General features: G+C 38.7%; 1 protein-coding gene and 1 long non-coding RNA gene across 10 annotated transcripts in view; one reads left to right on the top strand and one right to left on the bottom strand.

Annotated features, from left to right (window-relative positions):
* The first annotated feature begins 4,331 nt into the window (after positions 1-4,331).
* LOC139356393 (uncharacterized) lies at positions 4,332-26,622 on the top strand. The gene is made up of 4 exons (XR_011608187.1): positions 4,332-4,441; positions 17,144-17,258; positions 22,002-22,114; positions 26,379-26,622. It is a non-coding gene; the product is annotated as an uncharacterized lncRNA (long non-coding RNA).
* The window catches only part of LOC105479996 (ankyrin repeat domain containing 26), a 96,783-nt gene continuing 81,726 nt past the window's right edge, over positions 12,558-27,614 (bottom strand). For 7 of the 9 annotated variants that reach the window (XM_071070335.1, XM_071070336.1, XM_071070329.1 and 4 more), the window contains 5 exons: positions 26,179-26,469; positions 23,182-23,399; positions 21,567-21,795; positions 15,143-15,188; positions 12,558-13,964 (listed from right to left, as the gene is read on the bottom strand). In XM_071070335.1, the coding sequence (XP_070926436.1) occupies positions 13,831-13,964; positions 15,143-15,188; positions 21,567-21,795; positions 23,182-23,399; positions 26,179-26,469 (918 nt within the window). In that variant the 3' untranslated portion in view covers positions 12,558-13,830. Of the gene's footprint in view, positions 13,965-15,142; positions 15,189-21,566; positions 21,796-23,181; positions 23,400-26,178; positions 26,470-27,614 lie in introns of those variants that run through there. The other 2 variants (XM_071070331.1, XM_071070334.1) reach the window with 2 other exon arrangements.

Here is a 27,614-nt window from a genome sequence, read left to right as displayed (position 1 = left end):
AATGCCACCAACTGAAGGCACCCACTGAAGGCTCTAACTGAAGGCCGGTTGCCCTGCCAACCAGATCGCCTCCTGCTTAGGAGGAACCAATCAGGCCTTGAGTTCCCTCCACGCGCCTCCCTTCCATTTGTGAAGTGGGAGTCCAGGCACTGGCTCACAAGGCCCCGCCCCGACAGCGGCCCCGCCCCACCTTTCATTCGTTGATAGCTTCCAGCAACTTTCAGGTTTCCTCATTGTGAATTATGAATATGAATTATTTAAAAATTACTGTAACCCAATGTGCTTCATGCACTATATGGCATCCAAAGGATCCTCTTTCGCCCATGGCTTGTGAGGGTTTTCGAAACTGGAAAGAAGACTGATTTCTGCAGGTGCTTAAAAAAAAACTTTGCCATGAGTTAAGTCTGCTCTGTGATGTTAACATAAATATTTCATATTTCATATATATATATACACACATGCGCTCAATAATAATATATTCAATTTACGTTTTTGAAAATAACACAAATCATTCAAACTAGCAAGTATAATAGGGAAATTTCCTAAAATTTGTACACTGAGTACATCATTATTTTAAATGATAGAGCGGCTTTCTAGATGCAGCCCTGTTCACGTTACTGGCATTTACCTTCTTTCATCAATCATGTCTTTAGAATCGACTCAAGGCAAGATGTGGTAGAGAAATGTAAAAATCAATTAGAGGAGCCATTTAACTAGTAGGTGAGACTGATAGGTGTACAAGCAACTTCAATAAAATGATATGTATTGAACGTACCTGGGGAGAAGTACTAAGATGGGCTCCAAAAGCCCTATATTTACGATTATGTAATCTTTATATTTAAAATACTAGTGATAAAATAAAATGTTCTCCTTGACCTCTCACATTTAATTTCCTGGTATTATCATCTACCCTCTCTATTCTAACTAAGCATTTCCTTCATAATCCCTAAGAAATAGCAAAACCACGCAAAATAAACATGTCAATCTTTGATTTGTTGTTGAAAGAAGTGTGTCGTTGATGCCTCAGTGTATTATTATAGAGTCAAACTCCCAGTGAGGAAGCAGCATGAGCTGGAATTCATGCCCTATTCTTTTTTTTTGCTAAATATTTTAGAAAATTAGAATTCTCTTAATGCTGTAAAGGGATCTTAACATGACGGGGATATATGTGTACTCTCCATGACAATGTACATTTTCTTTCTCTTAGTTTAGTGCAAAAATAGTACTTAAGGAACTTCTGTGGAATAATAGCAATTCTAAGTAACAACTAGAGTTGATTTTTCATAAGACAAAATGTATGAACTTTTATTGGTGTTTGTTCGATTTGAGACAATCTAGCTCCGTCACCCAGGCTGGAGTGTATGCAGTGTCGTGATCTCGGTTCACTGCATCCTCCACATTCAGTTTCAAGTCATTCTCCTGCTTCAACCTCCCAAGTAGGTGAGAGTACAGGCAGATGCCACCATGCCCAGCTAATTTTTGTAATTTTAGTAGAGACAAGGTTTCACAATGTTGGCCAGGCTGGTCTCCAACTCCTGACCTCCAGTGATCTGCCTGCCTCTGCTTCCCAAAGTATAAACATTTTTAAACATTTAACATTGACCTTTCCATTTAGAAATGCAGAAATTCATCAGGGTCCTGAGTAATTATAATCTATATTTATCTGCCCACAATGTTTACCATATGCATCTTCTCCAGCAAGTTATTCAGCATCCTTTCCAGAAGCATTCAACAGCCAGGAAAGCAGGCTACACCTCACCTACTCCTTCTTGGGCTAAAGATCTCAGACTTCATTTTGGAAAAATAATTAAAGACTCTTCTATCCTTACACACAACATAGAATAATCTGTTTAAGAAATTATTTTTGATCATCCACATTTTGATGCCAACCCCACATTTGGCAATAATGATTATATATGCAAATATTTTAGCCAATTAAATTGGAACCTATTCTTTCAAACATCTTTATAATCATTTTTGTTCTACTTAGTAACTTTAATGGAATAATTAGGTGTTTTTGATAAACCACATGAGTTATTCTCAATGACTACAAGATCTTATGACAGTTGTAATCAAAGGCATGGTGGCTCACGCCTGTAATCCCAGCACTTTGGGAGGATGAGGCGGGCGGATCACCTGAGGTCAGGAGTTCAAGACTAGCCTGGTCAACATGATGAAACCCTTTCTCTACTAAAAACACCAAAAAAAAAAAAAAATTATTAGGGCATCATTGTGGGCACCTGTAATTCCAGCTACTTGGGAGGCTGAGGCAGGAGAGTCACTTGAACCTGGGAGACGCAGGTTGCAATGAGCTGAGATCACACCATTGCACCCCAGCCTGGGCAACAAGAGCAAAACTCCACCTGAAAAAAATGGATTATTAAATATTGCTCTAGTATTTACTGTAAATTCAGCACTTTGGGGCACATCAGTGGGTATTTAGTTTTATTATGCTCCTAGAGTTTTTTTTCTATGATAGAATTTTGAAACATTAACTAAGGTAGACAAAATTTTAATAGTTTAATGAACCTAATTTACCATTTAATCAGCTTACTAATGATTAATACATTGCCAATTTTGCTTCACCTACGCCTCCACACACTTCCTCCATATTCCTAATTATTGCCTTAATTGAGGTATAATATATATGTCCCTCATTTTTTTGGAAAATAAAAACATCGTTTCATTTCCTCTACAAATATTTCTGCATGCATCTCTAAATGTTAATGACTTAAAACACAAACAGTCCGTGACATCATATGACCCTGAGACAAATCAGCAGTAACTCTTAATGTATCATTAAGTATTCAGCCAGTTTTCAAGGTTTTCCTACTGTCTTATACATTATTATCATCATCATTATCTTATAGTTACATTAATTGATTAATTTATTCATTTAGTTTTGACCATTGTCTCACTCTGTTGCCCAGGCTGTAGTGCAGTGGTGCAATTTCTGCCTTCTGGGTTCAAGCAATTCTCTGCCTCAGCCTTCCAAGTAGCTGGGATCACAGGCACCCACCACCATGCCTGGCTAATTTTTGTATTTTTAGTAGAGATAGGCTTTCACCATCTTGGCCAGGCTGGTCTTGAACTCCTGACCTTGTGATCCACCTGCCTCGACCTCCCAAGTGCTGGGATTACAGGTGTGAGCCACCGTGCCCAGCCTCATGGTTATATTAATTGGGATCTGAATAAGGAGTATACATTAAAATTAGATAAGACGTCTTCAGTTTCCTTTGATATCTTTGAGTATATCACCTACATGTGTCCCTACATTTTTATTCACTTGCACTCTATTGGTTCCTTTAGTTTTGACTGAAGAAACCAGATTATTTATCCTGTGTTATTTCAACATTCTGCATTTTTCTGATTGCATTCTGTGGTATTATTTATTGAACCTGGGATATAGTTTGGATGTCCCCTCCAAATCTCATTGATATGGTTTGGCTCTATGTTCCCACCCAGATCTCATCTTGAATTATGACCCCCATGTGTGGATGCAGGGACTTGGTGGGAGGTGGTTGGATCATGGGGGCAGTTCCCCCATGCTGTATTTGTGATAGTGAGGGAGTTCTCATGACATGTGGTAGTTTAATAAGTGTCTGGCATTTCCTCTTTGCTCTCTCTCTCTTGCTGCCATGTAAGATGTGCCTTGCTTCTCCTTCACCCTCTGTGATGATTGTAAGTTTCCTAAGGCCTCTGCAGCCATGCATAACTGTGAGTCAATTAAAACTTCCTTTATAAATTACCCAGTCTCAGGTAGTTTCTTTATAGCAGTATGAAAACGTACTCATATACTCATGTTGAGATATAATCGTCTGTGTTGGAGGTGGGGCCTTGTGGGAGGTGTTTGGGTCATGGGGACAGATTCCTCATAATCTGGTGCTGTCCCACTGATAGTGAGTTCTCAGGAGATCTGTTGTTTAAAAGTGTGTGGCACCTCCCCTGCTTGCTCTCTTGCTCCCAGTCTCTCCCTGTGAGAAGCCTGCTCCCACTTTGCCTTCTGCCATGAATGGAAGCCTCCTGAGGCCTCCTCAAAAGGTGAGCAGTTGCCAGCACCATGCTTCCTGTAAAGCCTGCAGACCTGTGAGCCAGTGAAACCTTTTTTCTTTATAAATTACCAATGGGGATGGTGCTAAACCATTCACTAGAAATCTGACCCTATGATCCAATCACCTCCCACCAGGTTCCACCTCCAACACTGGGGATTGCATTTCAATATGAGATTTGGGGCAGGACACACATCCAAACTATACCAGTCAGTAAGACAATAAACACTTATGTGTCTATGACATCATAGGCACTATCCTGGGAAAAACTCTCTCCAGGTGAAGGCAAACAACTATTGGCTGTGTCGATTTACAGGAATTCTAGAGAAGGCACTGTAGATGCACAATTGAGAAATATTAACTGGGAGCAGGTACAGCTGATAGAAGGGCATGTGAGTGTCCAAATTTATGCTATTGTTTACTGCTCTCAAATTCTGTACAAATCTCCACCCTCAGCCCAGGCATGGTGGCTCATGACTAATCCCAGCAGTTTGGGAGGTCAAGAAGAGAGAATATCTTGAGATCAGGAGTTTGAAACTAGCCTGGGAAATATAGTGAGATGTGAGACCTCATTAAAAAAACAAAAACAAACAAACAAACAAACAAAACAACCTGGGCGCAGTGGCTCATGCCTGTAATCCCAGCACTTCGGAAGGTCAAGGCGGGCGGATCACAAGGCCGGGAGATCAAGACCATCCTGGCCAACATGGTGAAACCCCATCTCTACTAAAAATACAAAAATTAGCTGGGCATGGTGGCTCATGCCTGTAATCCCAGCTACTCGGGAGGCTGAGGCAGGAGAATCACTTGAACCAGGGAGTCAGAGGTTGCAGTGAGCCAGATCGTGCCACTGCATTCCAGCCTGGCAACAGAGCAAGACTCAGTCTCAAGAAAAAAAGTCTTCATTCTCTACCATTTGGTAGAGAATACAGGGGTGTTGTAGGGGTTGGTACAGGAAATAATGAATCCCTTTTTTAGATAATCTTGTATGATAGGGACAATTCCATCTATGTCTTACTATCAAGGAGGATACTATACAAAGTTGGGGAGCAGTATCTTTAGGAATATTTTTCCCGTGTCTGTATTTGACTGGGACCATAAGTGGGAGAGGATGGCCTTAACCAAATGCTCCACTTCTGGGGTAATTTGAAAACTGGGGAGGCTAAAAGGAGTTTTACAGTTCTCTGCCTTTTGTTACACTTTTCTCTCTTCTCTGCTAACATTTCCCTTTCCGTCTTTAGTTCATTTCCCAGACACAAGATGATGTTTTACCATTACTAGTACTAAATTATGGTACATTGTCAGGATGTTTCTCTAATTTGTTTTGTTTGTTTTGGGTTGTTTTTGTTTTGTCTCCTGGCTCATATTCCAAAAAAATTTCACCTTTTGATAAAAAAAATATATATATATGGTCATTATGAATGTTGAGGAGATCATGGCCCAAAAGATTGAAAGGGATCTCAGGGCATATTAGGAACACGTGGGACAGACTGAGTGGGTCATATTTAGGGCCCTCAGTTGGTGGGGTACCAAACCTGACAAAACTGTAAGGTTAGAGGTTTTGATTTAAAACATGAGGTAGTTTTTCTAGATACACCCATGAAGATAATCCTTTCATTACTCCGAGGAATGAGGTTTCTAAACAAGGTGGGATTTATAACAGATATGGGTGTTCCTGTGTCAAATAAGGATGGTTGATGATTAATCTCTCCTAATTGTTTGTCAAGGTAGAATACTGGGAGAGGTGAAACACTTTAACTTCCTCAGAGCACCCCTGGTCTTCCTGAGTTGTATCCTCCTGCTGTGGCTTCCATTTCAGCCTAAAGCAGTCCCTTTTCAAGTGTCCCAGTCTTTTACATTAGTAACAGGCTGAGGGAAGAGTCCTCACACTGGGGCGGTTTAACATTTTTCTGTGACTGAGAGGTTTGAGAAGTTAATTGTGTTGGGAGAAAAGCTGAGTGTTGGGAAAGAAGCTGAGACAGGGCTTGGAACATGTCCAGGGTCCAGGGTCTAACACCCCTCGTGGCCTTTGGAATGTGTCTGGACTTGCTGGCTCCTTGCTTCTGGCACTCCCATTGTCTCAAGTAGCGGTATGTTTCAGAAAAAAATGCTAAACCGCCACAGCTGTGGCTCATTCGCTTGATGCACTGCTTCCTTTCAACCCCATCCTTACCACCTGTTTCTTTGTTTGATCACCAATAAATAGCATGGTCTCCCAGATCTTGGGGCCTTCGCAGCATCCATACTAGCGTTGGCCCCCTGGTCCCACTTTCTCTCTTGTCTTTTCTCATTCCTTTGACTCTACTGGACTTCGTAGTCCCCATGGCCTGGTGTTGGGTCTGATCACCCCAACAAATTGCTTTAACTGTAGATGCATAACTTGGGCAGTCTATAGCACAGGATAACTTCTCAGCTAAGGTAACCAGTTTGTTAGTCCCAGCCATAACCCAATTTACAAGGGCGGCTAAATCATCATCTGGTCTGTTTTAAAAGTTTGCATTTAATAACGTATCATTTTTAGTGTTTTCAAAGCAATCAGCTGACATCTTGCAATACCGTTGCAAGTTTTACTAAAACATGTAAAATGATCTGATTCTTTTGGGTTCTGGTGGCACTGCTAGATTTTATTCAATCCACAACCCTTTGGAACACTGAGGGAATGATATTTAGCAGAGCAGGCGCTCACTCCCAGACATCTTTGGGCCTGTCTTCTGGACTTGTGGGGGTTGATTGTTGTCATTCTATTGGGCCTTTGAGGATCAAGTCTGCTAAAGGGTCTGATCTCTATGTTTTTTCTAGCCATTCCTTAGCTTTAGCATCTGAAACAAGCATGTGTACCAGTTGGTAAAGGTCTGAACGACCTGGGTCATAGTTCTGATAATGTGCTCAAATTCATGGGCAAACCCAGTTGGATCTTTATGGAGGTCAGGAAATTCTGTAACTGTGCCTCGTAGAGCCTCTGACCAGAATTGATAGACAAATGCTGTGGTTCCTCTATCTGTTATTGGTTGTTTTCAAAACAGGGCAATCATGAGAAATGTCCCTATAGGGTCCCCCTTTTCCCATCTTCCAGATGAGAGGGTGACACTGGGGCTGTCAGAGAATCAGCAGGAGGTAGAGTCTTGGAAGTTAGACCCCCTGCTGCCTTCTGTTGAGTGAGTAGCAGTCAAGGAGGGGAAGATGGTAGACTGGAGCATGCATGAGGAGGGAACAGATCTGGTTCAGGAAACTCAAAGAGGTTGGGGTAAAGTAGGGGTATACTTGGAGGTGGGGAAGGCACCAAGAGGGAAGTAAATGATTCTGAAGATTTCTTTGAGATAAAGCACTAGAGGGTTCTCAGCATCTCTAAGTTGCTTCTTGGTCTTCTGTAAGGAGATGAGGCAATCTTCCCCCATTTTGCTCCTCTCCAGATATCACTGAAAGCAGCTCTCCCATTCTGGCTGTTTAGTTTTTGTGCATGCCTTTTCTATTCTAGTTCACAGATGCACTAATTTGGGCATCTCAGAAGATCCCCATCTCGGCGATTGTAACTTAAGAGTCTGCTTTGGTTATAGTTGTCCATTTGACCAAATATTTGCATGACAATTCGCCAAAAGCATTTTGCAAATACCCAGCCAGAGTTTCTAAGGTTGTAACTTTTTGTTGCACAGCTGCTGGGATTTTAGCCAATGCAGAGGCCTAATTTTCCATAGTTTAGAGTTCTCCTTCAGATATTATTAAGTCGGTGAATGTGTCAGACTCAAAGTGTGCTGCCTGCGGACCTAGCTTTCCAGGGCAATTACTCTCTGAACTGGTTTGGTCCACCTGTGTCACAACTACCTGGCACAATGTGTCAGGGGCTTAAGATGTGGGAGGGGTCAACTCCTTATATGCACCTGCCAGGTGAGAATAGGCCCTAATTATGTTCTCCTGAGGGAGAAACCTCATTGGAGCCACTGCCGCTCTTAGGAGGCATTCCTCCCAGACACCCTCACATGATTCTCAGTCACCTGAGAATGCCCTGAAAGGCTGAGAAAAGCATGGTGCTCTTTTTTCCTTTGGAGTGAAAATTCCACGCTCATAGGCTAGAGGGGTTTAGAATTCATCAAATCTGACAGGTTTGAGACCAAAACATACCAAAACCACCACCACCACCACCACCAAAATCCCAAGAAGATAGAAACAAACAAACAAAAACAGCTAAGCAAAACAATGATCACACAAATTACACAATTTCTGAGAACTCCAATTGTAAGTTGAAATTAAGACCAGCTGGTTGCTAAAACTTTCAGTCATTATAATTTGCAAGACAAACTCCCAACTCAGCTCCTTACCTAGCAATGGGGCCCAGATTGAAGACCACGCTCCACCCACACAGAAGCAGACAAGCTCAGCTTCCTTGATGGAAACCAGCTGAAACTCCAAGGAAAAAAGTTTACAGCAAAATAAACCTCAGATCTTACAACTGCCTTGTGAGAACCTGGGCAGAGGACCCAGATAGACCATGCCTGAACTCCTGACCCACCCAAACCGTGAGATAATAAGTGTGTGTGATTTTAAGATGCTAAGTTTGTGATGGCCTATTATGCAGCAATAGGAAACCTATACAATAATGAAGAATATTCATTATAAAAACAAAAGCCTGCCATCTACATACTTATTGAAAAATATTGCTTCCCCTTTGTAATTTCAACAAAATATGGATGCCTACTGTTTCAACCCTTTTATTCAACATCATTCTTGTAGTAGGAAAGAAAAACAAAAACTCCAGGAATTGGAAAGGATACAATACTGTCACTATTACAGATATTTTTGTGTGTATACGGGAAATCCAAGATTCTACAGATAAAATACTCAAATAGAAAATATGAATTTATCAAGATAGCTGAATCCAAGTTTAATACATAAAATACTGATTTTACTTCTATAAGAAACAGGAAATAAAATGTAAGAATAGAATCAAAAGTATCAAATAACTGGGAATAAATCTAAAAATGTATATATGCAAGATCTCTGTAAGTTAACAAGACAGAATAGGCCGGGCGCAGTGGCTCATGCCTGTAATCCCAGCACTCTTGGAGGCCGAGGCGGGTGGATCATGAGGTCAGCAGATGGAGACCATCCTGGCTAACATGGTGAAACCTCGTCTCTACTAAAAATACAAAAACAAAATTAGCCGGGCATGGTGGCGGGCACCTGTAGTCCCAGATACTCGGGAGGCTGAGGCGGGAGAATGGCGTGAACCCAGGAGGCAGAGCTTGCAGTGAGCCGAGATTGCGCCACTGCACTCCAGCCTGGGCAAAAGAGTAAGGCTCCGTCTCAAAAAAAAAAAAAAAAAAAAAAAAGAAAAAATAAAGACAGAATAACTCAATATTCTAAATGTCTTTTGTCCCCAAATTATAGACTCAATGCAATTCCAATAAAAAATGCTTGCTTTGTAGAGCTCGGCATGTTGATTATAAATGGTATGTGGAGTCCTATTCTCCTTTTTCTTCCTGAACATTTCAGTTCAAAAGTATAGGGACTAAGTCTGGAAACAAAAACACAGTTGTGGTGGCCCAGAGTGAGGGGCTGGAGTCTGGATAAAATGAGAACGGCCTAAGTGTGGGAGTGAAGCAGCATTACTGTTGGAGTAATATCTGAGGTTCATTGTCTCACGCCAGGGAAATCAAGGATGTGGACACACAGGGGTGAGGTTAAGAGCAGAGGTTTGATAGGTGAGAGAAAGAGAAAAGCTCTCCCCTGCAGAGAGAGGGTCCCGGGCAGGTCTTCCAGTCTGTGGCAAAATGCACACGGTTTTATAGATGAGCTTAAGGCAGTGGTGTCTGATTTACACAGGGCACAAAAGATTGGTCAGACCAGGTGTGCCGTTTGCATAAGGTGCAAAAAACTGGTTAGGGCTAGGTGTGCCATTTGCATAGTGCATGAAAATCTGGCCGCCCCCACCCTAATCTTTTATTATGCAGATGAGTTCTCTGCCTGGCCAGCACCATGTTGCCTGTTCCTTTAATGTACAAAGAAAAGGGAAGATGGAGCCTCCATACTGAAAGTACGTCGCCCTCAGGTAGCCCTTTTCTATTGGCACAATTGCCAGCATTCACCCATGCAAGCTTCCAGCTTGCTTATCTATGTCAGCAGCTCGATTTTTCAGGCTGCTCCTTGTTAGAAATGATTTGGGACCTGCTTTTTGTTAAAAGAGAAATTCTGCCAAGGACTCTTTTACCCTTGCTATCTGCCTAAATAATTTCTATCTCCTATGTCAGGACTGTCACCCTCTACAGGGTTGGAGGTCAAGTAAGGGCACCCCTGAAAGGTAGATGGAATAGAATGAGGTATCAAAGACAGAGTCAGGAGGCAACCACACGGGGGAAGGGATAGTCCCACATGGGTTTACAGCATTTGAGGTGGAAGCATCTACATAAGAGGGTGGCCTGGCACAGGGTGTCTGGGAAAGGATGGAGTGAAGACAGCATCAGCTTGGGAGGAAAAGCGGTGGAGGCAACCTGATGAAGGGTGCTGGAGTCCAAGGGGGACTGGGGAGCACAGTTGCTTAGGGGCTGGGACACAAGAGATTGGTTACACACACGGGGATTGAACAAATCAGTAAATATAGCAGATTCTTGAACAACATCATTTCATTGTCACACTGATGAGAAAAAGAATTCCCAACTGGGCTCCCATCTATGTGGAGGTTGCACATTCTCCCCTTGTCTGTGTGGGTTTCCTCCAGGTATTCTGGTTTCCTCCTACATCCCAAAGCTGGGCATGTTAGGTCATGTGATGTGCTGATGTCATGACATGGTCCCAGTTAGAGTGAGGGCGGGTGTATGTGAGTGGCCCTGCAATGGGATGTGTCCTGTCCAGAGCTGGTTCCCACCCTGCACCCCTAAGTGCAGGAGAGGCTCCGACAATGTGTAACCCTGAACTGGAATAAGCAGGTTAAGAAGAACAAATGAATGCAAATTACTATAAAATAAAATGTTGTAGGGTCTATGGTCATAATACAAATGCTGCAGTACACAATTATGTGGTATGAAAGTGCTCCATGAGCCTGCCGTATTTGTGACTATTTTTGGACACAAAAATAGTGTTCAGATAGCTGCATGAGGGCAGCAGGTGCTCCTGACAATTTTTTCACTTTGCATCATTTATTCCTTGATTTAACACAGCACCACCACTACAACCACTATCACTCACTGATGCACCCAAAATTGGGTAGTATCTTAATTTTTTAAATTAATCTTTCCTAAATATACGTAGAGCTCACATTTACTTCAATGTTTAGTATTCATGTTTTGGGGTCTTCACTTACAAGTTTAGTGATGTTTTTGTGACCAACGATATGTCAACGATATGTATGTTTTATTTGTATCATTTAGCCTATGGCAAAATTGGTTCTGTTATATGTCATTTCACTTAAAGTCAGATTCCAAAGCCTATCGACAGCATGAAGTAAGTACTTAATATATATTCAGGATGAAGGGGGACAGGTTCAGAAGGACACAAAGTCGGCTTGAAATGGCTACTGTTGGCCAAATCCAGGGGCATCTGAACACCAAATTAGTAAGATTTCCCCTCTCCCCCTATTTGTTCACTGGTTTTGTTGTATTTATCAATATAGAAGGGATAAAGGAATAAGAACATCATCATTTGGTAACCATCATAATAACTGATTCAAGCACAAATCACCAATGAAAGGCTTGATCTCATGGCTGAAGTTCTGAGTAGTAGCCAGATATTTACAAAACCTCAAAGTATCTTTATACAAGATACTTATTAAATACAAAGTATATAGTAGCTTTACCATGGACAAACATGGCAGGATGTGGACTTCGATTATCTGAACAAACCAAATAATCAAAGTCAACATTGGCCAGTAATGGAAGCAAGTTGACAGCAGATGCCTCCAGATGCTGCACTGCAGAGAACTCAGCCTGCGTGAAAGCCCTGCCCAAATGGCACAACCTGAAGCTAATCATGAGAAAACATCGTACAAACCAAAATGGAGAGAAAGCCTACAAAACAGCTGACCTATACTCTCCAAAAACATAAATTTGATTGTCATGCAACTGTCCCAGATTAAAGGAGACTAGAGAAACGGGACAATTGGACCAACACAGCACACCTGGTGAAAATCCCCCATCTTGAATTTTCCTCGGCTATCAAGGATATTTTGGAGACAACTGGCAAAATCTGCATGAGGTCTATAGATTAGATATTAACATTGAGCCAATGTTAATATCCTGATTTTGACCATTAAACTACACTTATGTAAGGTAATTCCTTGTGTTTAGGAAATATGCATTATTTAGAAATAAAGAGGCGTCATGTCTGCAACCTACAAACAGTTCAGAAAAAATATCTGTCATAAGCACCTATATTCATATTTATCTGGAGAGAGGGAGGAAAAGGGGGAGAAAGGATGAAGTAAATGTAGTAAAATGTTAACATTTAGGGAATAATATCCAAAAATTATTTGTACTACCTCTTACAATTTTTCTGTAAGTCTGAAATTGTCAAAATAGAGTATTTCTTAAAAGAAAAACAAATTTTAATAATGATATTAATGAATGATAACCCATTGAATAAAATAAACCATGAACCCATATTGATAGAAGTAAATGAATAAATTGAGGGTTTGATGAGGAACAGAGATATGTACATAGTCTCAAATTACCTCCCCATAAAATACTAATTAACTACAAGGTGAAAAAATAACATTACAGAGGAGAAATTCAGCAGATACCACTGTTAGTGATCAATGCTAACATTGCCAGTAACAGGGCAAATCAAAACTGTAGGGTCACAGGTAAGATGCAATGAGAAGATCACTGGGTCACTTCTGTGATACTCCTGCCAAAAAATCATGTAATCTAAATCTAATCACCATGAAACCCAATTGAGGGACATTCTATATTACTGGACTTTACTCTTCAAAATACTCAAGGTCATGAAGGTCAAGGAAAGACTGACGAACTGTTCCAGACTGAAAGAATCTAAGAGATACAACAACTAAATACAAGCCGTGGATTGGAATGGGATCCTTTTGTTATAAAGGACATTACAGAGAAGTAACAAACTAGAATGTATTAATGTTGACTTCCTGATTGCAATGTTTGCACTGTAGTTACATAGAATGTCCTGACTTGTAGGAATGCCCACTAAAGTAATCAGGGGTGATGGCATAATGTCAGTAATTTACTCTCAAATGGTTCAGAGGGGAAAGTCTTTGTATTAAAATTTGGAAATTTTCTCTAAATTGAAGACTATTTCCAAAAGGTTAATTAGAAATAAATAAACAGAAAAGGTGAATTAGGCAAATCTTATTTCTCCCTGAGAAGAGCTATATAAATCAGTGCTTAAAATTGTGTATATTTGATGGCACTGTAACGATTGTTAATACATCCAAACATGAACAATGACCATAGTTCCTCCACAACAAAATGACATCTAAGTCCAACTCCACCACTACATATAGTGATAAAAATTACAAAATACAAAGAAGTCATCAATTAACTGCACTAAAGTATTAATGACAACTTCGTGGTTTAGCTGTTTAAACAGCTGACATTTGGGCACTTTGAGTATGTAAAACTCAATATTCCTGGTTTTCACTGGCAAAATCCACTTAAAAGTTAAAGAAGCCAAGTAACATTGTTTAAAATACTATACAAATTTTGATCTGACACATATGATACAAAAATATTTTCCTTTAATAAAGATTTTTACATGTCATATATTAATATTTAATGAGAAACAATTAAAATGTCACATAAACAGCCCAGTAATAAAATTTTATCTTTCAGATCATATAATTTTTCTTTAAAACCTGTACATATTCTCTTGATGCTTTCCAAACCAGATCTTGATTTAGATTTGACTCATCAGTAGATCCTAGAGGAGAAGCTATTGATCCAGATTCCAATTCAGCAGCAGCTAAAATGAAAAAGAAAGAATTATATTCTTTACCTAAAAGATTTCAAAGTTAACTAAGTGAAAGTCAGTAAAAGAGTTGAGAATTTTGTCAGTTTTAATAAAGAAATATATCTATGCACAACTATTATACAAGATTACTATTAAATATAATTTGCCTGTGGTTGCACATTGAATTAATTTATCCTTGTGGTTAAATATCAGAGCTTCTCTTCATTCATTTATTCAACAACCATGAGCAAAGTAAGCACTGGAATTACAAGATGAAGATGATATGATCCATCTCTAACAAACATATGCTATAATCTGAAAAAACAGACAAACATACAATTTCCATACAGAGTCACAGATACCATGAGAGGTATAAGACAGGACACTACTGGAACACACAGAACGGACACCTATCCCAGGTCTGAGTCAATAACGTAGGCTTTTTGATGGAGGCAATGTGCAGACTGATACCTGAAGGACAAGGAAAACATGCCAGACAGAAGGAAGACGCAAATGCCAAGAGCTGGAGCTGAGGAAGCTCCCTGTGGAATTCCACGTGGTCTAGGGTGGCTGGATGCCAGAGCAAAGGGGCCCGGAGAACAGTAAGGGGTGAGAAATAAGGCTGAATGACATGACAAGGACCACATTGATGTGGGTATTTTTATTCCACGCTAAGGAACTTGGAGCTTCTCCTGAGGGCAAAGGGAAACCAATGACAAAGTAAATGACTGGAGATTTAAAATGTCACCTGTCAAGAGACTGCTTATGAACTGTAATTCCAGACTAGGTATTACTAGGTAAGTCTGGGGTCTTTGGGCCTTAAACCACCACCATACCCCTGAGAAGTTGATGATGCCTTTGTTTTCTAAGAATAATTTCTGCATGCTGGCTACAGTTCTATGGGAATGGCAGAAGTGAAGAAAGTGTAGAGGCGAAAAAAAAAGAGCTGCAAAGACTTCTTGAGATTTTTTTAAAGCTATGGAACATGATGAATTAATGAGACAAAGGAAGTATACTCTCCACTATGAATATTTATGTTTTCACATCTTTCATTAGATGTGTGTAAGAAAGAACATTTAATGTAGTATCTATTAGCCAAACAATGGAAAGGGATCCCACTCACCATTTACAGTTTATTTCAGAAATCAATTAATCAATCTAAATTTAATTCATGAAGTTTGGCAACATACCTTCTTCGAGTTCTCTAGTTATATTATTTTCTAACTCCTGCTGCATCTGAAATAAGTCAAATGTTATTTATACTGTTTAAGTTACACAAGAGACATTATCATGGGAATGATGTATCACTTACAAAACGTGGCCTGTAATACTCTTAAAGACTACACTTGATTGCTTAAATATAAAAATAATCACATAAATAAAATTCCTACTTGTTTTAAGTTTAGATTTTAAAAATGTGTAATGTTGTTTAATCTAATAAAAAGTACAATTAATATTGGTCTATTGCATATACATAATGTCAGAAAGGTGATATTTTCTCTTTTTAGTACAAGGTTAAACAACTGAAGTCATAGTTTGCAATGAATGCATTACTTTGAAATTCTTAGCAAAACTCTGACCTTTATAAAGCTTAATCAGTTTTTTCACTTTAATGGATTTTTCCTTAAAATAAACTTTCTGGTGGGGCACAGTGGCTCAAATCTATAATCCTAGCACTTTGGGAGGCCAAGGCAGGCAGATTGTCTGAGCTCAGAAGTTCGAGACCAGCCTGGGCAACATAGTGAAATTCCATCTCTACTAAAATACAAAACAAATTAGCCAGGTATGGTGCTGTGCACCTGTAGTCCCAGCTACTCGGGAGGCTGAGGCAGGAGAATTGCTTGAACCCAGGAGGTGGAGGTTGCAGTGAGCCGAGATTGCACCACTGCACTCCAGCCTGGGCAACAGAGCGAGACTCCATCTCAAAAAAACAAAAACAAAAACAAAAACAAATAAAACACTTTCTATTGTCTACTTTTAGAAAATTAAAATTTTAAAGTATGTTTTATGCTATTTTTTGGTACAAAATCATCAATATATACATGAAGAAAGTGATACTATCATAATGTCATGTGAAGATTCTACTGGCAAAAAAGTAAGTGAAAATAAGTATTATCCTACCTATATATTATAAGTAACATTTCTTTATTCATGTAAACACAAAGATTTCAGAAAATTTGCTCAAAAAGTGATAAATATAAGTTAAAGCTAGTTTTCCAGTTTAGTTTCTTTGATTCACAACTTGGTAAAATTATAAACAAAAACAATATGTATAGCTCTTTAATTGTAATTTTGATTTCAAAAATTAGTACCAATTTTTTAAACATCTAATTTTATTTATATACTTAACTATGAAATGTGTGGGAATATTTCAAACTATATTGCAAGTGGCCCATTTAGAGTGCTCTTATTTAAATCTTTTTTATAAAAGGTATTCTCTCTCTAAATACCCAGAACGCGGTCTGAAACAGCACACTATATAGTGAGCATAACAGGCACTTTGTGGTGATAATCATAATATGATATCCAATGCTTTTACAAATGTTAGGCATGAAGATAAAATTTTTTGACTAACAGGTTTCCCAATTTTTTGTAAGACTGTTTTCCATATATTTCTGACAGTAACATTACAGACAGGCCTTATAAACTGAATAATGTGACAACAGCATTAGCAGACAGGTCCTGTAAAAGTAATAACTCAATACCAAATAAAAGGAGAAGCCTTTATTGAACAAATCTTATATTGCTATTCATTAATAAACATGACATAAATATACATTTTTACATGACTTATATTAAGGAACTACTAATGTAATGTAGTTTCTCGCTTCTCCTAAATATTTATTTCCTACGTGTAATAAATTTTATTTCTTTATACCCTATTTACAAATACTTTCACAATATGTATATTTTGCTTAGATAAAAATGAAATACTCTTAGCAAATTGCTTACTCTAATACTGAAGAAATCTTAACTGTCTAGACAGAGAATACTTCTTGTGTAACAAATTTAAGTAGAGATTATTTTCCCCCCCTCACTCTGTTGCCCAGGCTGGAGTGCATTGCCGCAATCTCAGCTCACTGAAACCTCCGCCTCCCAGGTTCAAGCAATTCTCCTGCCTCAGCTTCCTGAGTAGCTGGGACTACAGGCATGCACTACCACGCCCAGCTAATTTTTGTATTTTTTTGTAGAGACGAGGTTTCACCATATTGGACAGGCTGGTCTTGAACTCCTGACCTCGTGATCCACCCACCTGGGCCTTCCAAAGTGCTGGGATTACAGGCATGGGCCACCACGCCGAGTGTGGTGAGTATTTTACCACATAAATGACAACTGAGGGCAACTACTTTTGAGAAAAGGACACCAAGTCAGACATAAAGGCTCAAAGGGAAAAGTGGCAGACCCAGAACCCAGGAGGGAGCGGCTCTGGGAGGGACACTCGAAAGCTTAGGAAAAGGGTCATGTGTGTTGACAAGTCTGGTTTTGTCCTGGCTGATGGGAAACTGGGAAAGTTTTACCTATATTCAAAGTGAAAACTGGCAAATATTAAATGACTTTGAAAAAGTTCCTTTCGTTCCTACTTTATCATTAAATCACACATTTAAATCACACATTTTCCTCATATTTCCCTTAATACAAATTTAGAATTATTGTCTCCAGTTAAATAACTTAACACAGTGCCTGATACAGACTACGGAAGAAAAAAGGAGATAAAAATGTATTGGTGACATTAATAACTGTCCTATTGAGGTAGACAAGGTGCCATCAATGGTTTTTGAAATGGATAGAGCAATAGTTTAGGAGAAAGTGAACACTGCTAGAGGAAATTAAAAAGCTTAATAAATTACTAATCTCTTATGCTAATAATTTAATGCATAATACAAAATCAAAAGCTATTATAGAGTAAAATAAATAAACTATGTTTTATAAAAATGCTCCTCCTGGCCAGGCGCGGTGGCTCACGCCTGTAATCCCAGCACTTTGGGAGGCTGAGACGGGCGGATCACGAGGTCAGGAGATCGAGACCAGCCTGGCTAACACGGTGAATCCCCGTCTCTACCAAAAAAATACAAAAAACTAGCCGGGTGAGGTGGCGGGCGCCTGTAGTTCCAGCTACTCGGGAAGCTGAGGCAGGAGAATGGCATAAACCCGGGAGGTGGAGCTTGCAGTGAGCTGAGATCCGGCCACTGCACTCCAGCCTGGGCGACAGAGTGAGACTCCATCTCAAAAAAAAAAAAAAAAATGCTCCTCCTTTCTCTATGGACTTTCTGTTTATTTCCAGGTGAGGATTATGCTTCAGATGGTGGAGGTAGCTTGAAGTCCAACATTAATAAAGGGAGCACATCTGCAACTTCATGTATACTTTTTTAAGAATAGGATAAAATTATAGAAGAATAATGTACCAACAAATTTTGGCTAATTGGATTCTTTCATAACTGGTAGTTTTCAAACTGTCCTGCAGAAATCTAAGGATCTACAGAGGATATTGTAGGATTAAGGGATAAGGAAGTCAGAACTTCAGAGCTCCTAACCCTCCTTTAGCCGGAGAGCTCTACTTCTATCTGTTTTATGGAATATAGTTTCATGCCATTTTTTAAAAGTTCTATTCTTTAAAAAAAATTTTTTAAGGTATGAAAGTCACACTTGACTTGATAGAATACTTCTTTTTAATCTCTTTTAAGTCTAACATGGTTTGGCAAACCAGTGCCCCACAAAGAAACCATGTATACCAATGGAATATTTTTCAGCTTATCCAGAAATAGTACAAATAAACACCCCCTTGTCCCCCCAAAAAATCAAGAAAAAATATTTCCTCAAAAATCTTCCCTTACGTTGTGTATTTATACACTCTTTCATCATCTTATAAAATGCTGTTACCTGAGTTTTCTGGTAGGAACTAATGAAAAAATTTTATATTTGCATCATGCTTAATAAGTTACAGAAGGTTTTTTGTTATTGTTTTGGTTTTTTTGAGACAGGGTCTCACTGTCATCCAGGGTAAAGTACAGAAGCACGATCATAGCTCACTGCAGCCTTGACCTCCTGGGCTCAAGTGATTCTCCTGCCTCAGCCTCCCGAGAAGCTGGGACTACAAGCGTGCATCACCATGCCCAGCTAATTTTTTAAATTTTTTGCAGAAATGAAGTCTCACTATGTCTCACTATGTTTCCCAGGCTGGTCTTGAACTCCTGAGCTCAAGCGATCTTCCTGCTTTGGCTTCTCAAAGTGTTGGGATTATAGGCATGAGCATCTGGCCTACAAAAGTATTTGACATTCATTTTCTTTTTGTACCCAGTAGGACAATTTCATGACCCTGAAGCACTTAGACCATGATCATCTCATTGTCAAAAAAAAAACAAGACAAAACTAAGCTAACAAAATGATGAAAAAAATATTAGCTGGCTAGGATCTTGTAATTTATATATTAAAACAATAATTTAATTTGTTTCTTGTTAGCCACTTGGCTGCAGTGCTGTCTAAAAAACCTCAGGCTTGCTCTTCTATGATACATTAGGACATGAGGCCTGGTAAAGAAACCACATTGAGGTCTCATTTAACATGAGTCTACACTATTTTTCTCTGCATTAAGATCATGAAAATACCATTAAATCTTAAGCTAATGTGCACTGATAAAAATGAATATTTTAATGATACACAAGAACTAGTTATTTATTTATTTTTGTTCAAACAAATGTTTTATGCATCTTGTAATTTTTTTAAGAGACAGGGTCTTGCTATGTTGCCCAGGCTGGAGTGTGGCGGCTATAAAAACACACTATTAATCCCAGCACTTTGGGAGGCCGAGACGGGCGGATCACGAGGTCAGGAGATCGAGACCATCCTGGCTAACACGGTGAAACCCCGTCTCTGCTAAAAAATACAAAAAACTAGCCGGGCGAGGTGGTGGGCGTCTGAGGTGGTGGGAGGCTGAGGCAGGAGAATGGCATGAACCCGGGAGGTGGAGCTTGCAGTGAGCTGAGATCTGGCCACTGCACTCCAGCCTGCAAGACTCCATCTCAAAAAAAAAAAAAACAAAAAACAAAAAACAAAACACACACACACACACACTATTGCACACAGGTGCAATAAAAACACACTACGACCTCAAACTCTCGGGCTCAAGCAATCCTCCTGCCCCAGCCTCCCAAGTAGCTGGGACTACAGGTGTTCACCACTGCAACCAGCTTTTGTAATTTGTCCCCCTGGTCAAAAATGGTCAAAAGTTAGACAAGTATCTTAAACTGGATCAAGCATAGTTGAATTATTATTTTTTTTCCCTACCAAGTCTACAATTGTTATAACTTGTAATTGTTGAATTCATTTTGAGATCCCCAGAAATGGAGTCATACTATGAGTGAAATCATAAGGTTGGATTGGAAGGTTCCTTTTCAATGGGTTTTCTATTGTCCTAGAAAAGCAAGACAAAACTAAGCTAACAAAATGATGAACATAATATTGGCTAGCTAGGATCTTGCAACTGTAAAGATGGGGACCCTGTGAGGCTTTACATGAAATTCTGGGTGGGAAGAAAATAATTCTGTTTGATCATACTTACTAAACACTCTTGATATCATTGCCGTCTTAGTCATCAATCATTCAAATAATGGCACAAGTGCATTTTTTAAATTCACATATTTGTTAACTATTTAAAAACTGCTGTGCAATTGCCCAGTAATAGACACATTTTACAAAAATTGGGAGAAAAATGCTGTAACAATAGCAACTAAGGATGTAATCCTATGTAACAAAATGACAAAACTTAAAAATACAAATTAATCAGTGTTAGAGGTTTAATTCACAAAAAGTATTTATCTTGGAGTTCTTTAAATAATAATGTCCATATGTGGTTAAGTGTCTGGATGCCAATCGTTCACTTATGATTAAGGGTGGAACACTTGAGATGGTGCCAGAAAACCATCAAAGTGCCATCAACCACAGCCAAACTCAAATCCATTAGAAAGAAAGCCAAAGTATCTCAACGTATACCTTTTACTATCAGGTAATAGGCAGTCATATTCCATTTCTAATACATTCAGCTTTTAAAGAAATTTAAAATGTGACAATTTAGTTACATTTATTGAATAAAGTTAACAAATGGTATCTCTTGAAAGTGAGAGCTCTAGGGACTTAAAAAAAAACAAAACTAAAATTTCCTCACTTTATTAGCACAGATAATTATGACTCTTACTTATCAAGCATAAGTCAATTAAACAATTCAGTATTTCACCAAATTAAAAATAAGAATTATACCAGAAATTTGAGGCTAGGCACAGTGGCTCACACCTGTAATCCCAGCACTTCGGAAGGTTGGGGCAGGCAGATCATTTGAGACCACAAGTTTGAGACCAGCCCGGCAATATGTGAAACCCAGTCTCTACTAAAAATATACAAATTAGCTGGGTGTGGTGGCACACACCTGTAGTCCCAGCTACCTGGGAGGCCGAGACACAAGAGGCGCTTGAACCTGGAGGCAGAGGTTGCAGTGAGCCAAGATGGCACCACTGCACTCCAGCCTGGACAACAGAGTAAAACCCTGTCTCAAAAACACAAACAAAAAAAGAATTCTTATATGAGAAATTTGAAACCTGAAGGAAAAAAGACAACATAACTAACCTTGCTCAAGTAGTTCTCCACGCTATTATTTGAAGTCCGTGGATTTGAGGAAGAGATCACTAAATTTTCTCTTGGAATAAGTTTTCTGTTGTGATCTAAACTGTTATTAAGATTTCCAACACAAGGTGGCTCCATGACTGGCCTGGTAGTGAGAGTGGTGAACAAAGATCTGCTCTGCTGTTTTTCCACAAGAAGTTTGGTGCTGACCTCTGCTAGCCTCTCATTAGTTCTGTGAAGATTGCAGAAGACACATGCTTAATATTTTACTTTCCCCTAAATGATTCCTAGGAGACTTGCATTTTAAAAAAAGTTACCATAAGAGTAAATGAAATTTCCCACTGACCAGTATTTTAATACTGAAAAACGTGTCAGAGCATGCCTACTGTATGCAATTATAATTTTTAGACTGTTCTAAAGAAGTGCATATGTTTCTAGGGTAGTTTCCAACAAACAAGTAATTCAGGCAAAGTAGGGAAGGGAAGAGAATGGCTACCAATGATGTATGGCTTCACAGGTTAACACCTGCTGCCTTCTGGAACGCTCCACAGGTAAGATTCCTGAGGATGTCATTAGAAATACTTGTCTTTAAAGAGTGAATATGTGAGATGATAAATATGTTAATTTGCTTGACTATAATAACCATTTCACTATGTACAAACATATCAAAAACATCATTTTGATACATACAATTAACAGAACTAAGAACAAAGGAAAAAGCCCAGCTAAAAATACTTGTATTTAGTAAACCAGTTTAGAGATTAAAAAAAAAATCCTCAAGACATGTGCAAGCATTTGCTTTCACCACCCTTTTACATTTATTTCACCCATTATCTGGAAAAATATTAGGCATCTGGCACCAAGGAATAATTCAGAGCAAAAAATTCTAGGGGAAAAGAAGATAGCTGAGTTGGTGATCAAAAAGAACTAAAGAGCCTCAAAGGCAGTTAGCTCCTAACATTGTTCCCAAGGCATCAGAGGTGGGGCCTGACCTGTTTTCCACACACACTCCCTCAGGCCGACCAAGGTGTTATTTTTAACCACTTTATGAATTATACTTCCCTTCATCCCTACGTTAATCATATTTCACTAGCATACCTTTAAGTAGTAGAAAAACTACACAGGATAGTTTGTCTCACAGCGCCCTCTAGTGATAACACCAGATATCACAATCAAGGAAAGTTCATTTATGGAGTGCCAGAATGTGCAGAGTAGTAGTGATACTTGACCCTTCTGGTTTAAGTTGTAATTTTCCAAAAAACAGCCCAACTCATTAATAATTACATTTATAGCAATGCTGATAAACAATTTGATGACAATGTCAATGTCTAAATTAACAGAGTTTCAAAAGCACATAGCTGAGAGACATAGATCTAGTTAACTACATAAGAATATTAACGGAAAAGCCATAAAAAAAAAAAACAAAAAAACGAGGAAAGACATAAACTGTCCTGGACTCACATTTTAAAGGTAAGTTAATTTACTAACATTTTCCAAAATTATATTACCTAGTTAGCTTTCACTTCCCATTAATCTCATGAACCTATCTCACTAAGAATTATGCTTTCAAGGCAAATGAATGAGCTTAATTTATTTCCTATTCTATATTTTGACTTACTTGTTTAGTTTATTTGACAAGGACTTTCTAACTTTTAATTCGTCTAGATAGAGTTGCTTATATTTTTCCAGTTCGGTTTTATTAAAGTCTTCTTGAGAAGTTTTTATTTTGGAGAGTTCAGATTCCAGATCTTTAATTCTGAGTTCCATCTGACTTTTCATTGAAGCAAAATTATTCTCTCTTAACTGCTCTAAGTTTTCTTGAGATGCTGCTTGTGCCTAAAACAAATTAAAAGCATGTGTTTTTAAAATATATTAAAAATATGTAACCTGAGTAAGACCATGGCCACCTACTCGGTGTCTAAGGGCTGTTTTGTTTTTAACCCAAACTCCAAAAGAGAAAGATTTCTGTGTCAACAGGCATTGGTCAAAGAGATAAGAGGACACTCCAGGGCTCTAACTGAAACGGGAATCCAAATACACCTTCCAAAGAAATGAAAGTGAGTTTCTACTAGAGAAGCATTTTCATCTTTGATGAAGTAATCAAAACAATAAAGGCTGACTGGCAACCCAGATGTCTAACGATGTTATATGGAAAATAAAAAATAACTGGTAACATAAGCAAAACTTAAGAAAGAAAATGACTACAAATGTGTAGGTATTTTCGAATGAAAATCGTATAAAAATTATTTTTGTGTTAAAATATATTCATGGGAGACTTGAATATGCTTAAAAATTTTGATGTGATATTCCATATTATGAATGTACTTGGCAAAGTAAATTAAAGCAATCATCTGTATGGAAGATATAGGAACTTAGAGCTTCTTAGGAATAAATGCTGTGCACATCAATACATGTTGAGAAAAAAGCCCAAGGTCTTGGATCTCTTACAGTAATTCTACCTGCTGGAGCATAAGGTTATGGAATCACCTGGACTACAAGTAAAGGAACGTGGAGTGTGATCCTGAGCCTGACTAGCTCTATGGCTTGGGGCCTGCTGTTTAACCTTTCCCTAGGTCTCTTCATCTGTAAAATGAGAAACTATACTGGCTTATCACTAAGATTTCTCCCTATTCTCATTCCATGCTAAGAGCTAACACGTAGAGCTTTGTAAGACTATCGTAAATACCATGTGAAGAAACCTGTGTTATCATGGATACCACCACCTTGGCCTTGTAGATTGTGTTCCAAGACTCCTATCTCTCAGGAGCCTGAGGGAAGGGAAAAAGCTGAGAATGAGTAGTGAAGACTTTCTATTCTCACAACGGCTACATATTTTCCAGTGGCCCAGATTTGCTCTCTGTTAATCTTCAAATGCTTTCTACCAGTTTGCACCCTCCATGCTCTCTCATAAGCACAGGGGTCCTGCACAGTTCTCAATCGCTCTTTATCCCAACTAAAACAAATTTGTTAAATTATTGAGTTTTAATGACTCATAGACACACAAACTCATGTTATTAAGGAAGTAGATTTTTATCACTCACTCAGACACACACACACTCACGCACTCATATACCCATGTGGGTAAGAGAGGAAAGACATTTCTTTGGCTTTGTTTATTTTAGAGACAGGGTCTCAGTCTGTTGCCTATGGTTCAGTTCAGTGGTACAACCATAGCTCACTGCAGCCTTGAAAACTCCTGGGCTTAAATGATCCTCTCACCTCAGCCTCCCAAGTACCTGGGACTACAGCCATGCACCACCACTCCTGGTTAATTATTTTTTTAAATTTTCTGTAGAGACAGGGTCTCACTTTGTTGCCCAGGTTGGTCTTGAACTCCTGGGCTCAAGCGGTTCTCCCGCCTCAGCCCTCAAAGTGCCAGGATTACAGGTGCGAGCTACCATGCCCAGCCTAATTTGTTTGTTTTGTTTTGTATTTGAGATGGAGTCTAGCTCTCACCATCTCGCCTCACTGCAACCTCTGCCGCCCAGATTCAAGCAATTCTCCTGCCTCAGTCTCCCAAGTAACTGGGAATACAGGCATGCACCACCACGCCTGGCTAATTACTTTTTAAAAAAATTTTAGTAGATATGGGTTTCCACTATGTTGGCCAGGCTGGTCTCGAACTCCTGACCTCGTGATCCGCCCACCTCGGCTTCCCAAAGTGCTGGGATTACAGGCATGAGCCACCGTGCCCAGCTTTGTTTCTTTTTTTTTTTTAAAGGCAAAAACAACACAAGTTGTCTTAAAGTCCCAGTGGTTTCCTGGGATGAAGTAGGGGGAATTAACTACAAAAGGGCGAGAGAGAACTTTCTGGAAATGTTCTCTGTTGAGAGGGTGGTTATTCAAGTATATACTTGGGTCAAACTGTTAAAATGGTTGTGTTTATTTGTACATTATACCTCAATAAAATTTAATTTATATATAACCTGGGTAATCATTGCGTCTTTTTTTTCCTTTACTTTTGAGTTAGTGATTCAGAGAGTAATTTTAAATATGTGAAAAAACAAGCTTAAGTTTAAAATATTTATCAGCCAGGTTTGGTGGCTCATGCCTGTAATCTCAGCACTTTGGGAGACCTAAGCAGGAGGATCACCTGAAGCCAAGAGTTCGAGACCAGTCTGGGTAACAAAGCGAGACTCTGTTTTTATAAGAATTAAAAATTTAGCTAGGCATCGTGATATGCACCTGTAGTCCCAGCTATCCAGGAGGCTGAGGTATAAACATTTGAATCATTGTTTCATTAGTACTCATGAACTCTGATAATTTAAAGAATAATAAAATTAATTAAAAATTTAAAAAAGTGAACAATGTAATTTAAGAACAATTCAAGAATACGGTATAATTTCTAAATCACAATATTTTGTTTTCCTGATGATTTTGTTTTATGCCAACTGGTCTTAATAATTCTCTAATGAAAATCATTATTCTAAATCATCAATTAAGTTATAATAATGATGGAAACTCAAATATCTAAAGGGAGAAACAGATGCCATCATCTTTCTAGAAATCTATAGAACAAATTGCTATAAGGGATGTAGAGGAAACACATATAATGTATTTATCCAAAATACAATTTGCAGTGAAATGAATGAAGGCACACTACACATAAACTAACCTGTAAAAATAGATTGACTTCTTTTAATTTTTCTACTATTTCCTGTCTTGCTCTTTCTTCAATCTCCTGTTTATACTGTTTGACTTGACCAAGTTCTACCATATTCCTTTCTATATGACTTCTCAGGTTGACCACTTCTTGTTCCAACTTCTTTTTATTCTTCTGCAGTTTTTCACATTTCTTTTGTATTGTTTTCATAGATAACAACTCCTGTTGAAGAACTTGATTCTTTGTATCCAGATGTAGACATTTTGAACCTGCAGTCTCCAGGTCTGCTGTAAGATCATCAATCTGAAAGAAGACAATAATATAGTGTGATAATGAAGGAAGCAGCCTGAGAACAGCCTAACATAAAACCAAGAACAAATTCTGAAATAAATTCAACTGCAATAAAATGTCACCTGAAACACAAAAGATTCTTCAAATGTGAACCCTTAAATTACTCAGAAAATAAACAAAGTCAAAGCCACCAGGAGTCACAAAAATATATTCCTTATTTCCAGCATCTTGGCCACACAACATTTGCACTTGATCTTCAACTTGTATTTTTCTATGATTGTTTCGTGTCTTTCCTCCTTACATGGCTCTAAGGGGTAGCAGAAAGTCTCTTACTGCTTCCCCCATAAACATGCCCTATAATTTCTAAAGAAGTTTCAGGGAACTCCTATTGAGTTATTTAGGCCTCATAAAAAAATGGCTCCCAGAATAAGAGTGTAATTAATGAATCCTGTAATATAGATTCTAATGCCATAAGCCTTTTCCTGAGCTGCAAATGTTTTATGCTAATTTGGCTTGCATTCCAAGGGGTAATAATTATTGGTGTTAAGGCCACAGAATAAGGAACCTAGAAATAAATTCATATATTTACAGCCAACTGATTTTAAACAAAGGTGCTAAGAACATACATTGGGGAAAGGACATCCTCTTCAACAAATGGTGCTGGGAAAACCGTATATCCACATGCAGAAGAATGAAACTAGGCCCTTATCGAACACCATATACTAAAATCAACTCAAAATGGATTTCAGACGTAAAAAAGTAAGACCTTGAAACCACAAAACTACTAGAAGAAGAGATAGGGATAATTGCTTCAGGACACTGGTCTAGGCAAAGATTTTATGGCTATTTTTCAAAAGCATAGCCAAAAAACCAAAAATAGACAAATGAGACAATATTAAACTGAAAAGCTTCTGCACAGCAAAGGAAATAATTAAGAGTGAAGAGACAAGCTATAGAATGGAAGAAGCTATTTACAAACTATTCCAGCGTGGGTGCTCGGGGTGCCTGCCCCAACCAAAGTTCCAGCCAACGGCCACCATCAGCAACCAGACACATTAGTGCACAAACCAGAAGATTCCAGTCCCCCTCTATCTAGAAGTTTTAATTCTTCTAGATAGAGTTGCTTATATTTTTCCAGTTCAGTTTTACTAAAATCT

This window comes from Macaca nemestrina, chromosome 9 (genome assembly GCF_043159975.1).
Source record: "Macaca nemestrina isolate mMacNem1 chromosome 9, mMacNem.hap1, whole genome shotgun sequence".
In the NCBI taxonomy this organism is placed as follows: domain Eukaryota; kingdom Metazoa; phylum Chordata; class Mammalia; order Primates; family Cercopithecidae; genus Macaca; species Macaca nemestrina.
The sequence above is the reverse complement of the archived record's forward strand: the minus strand, read 5'-3'. Positions and strand labels throughout refer to the sequence as shown.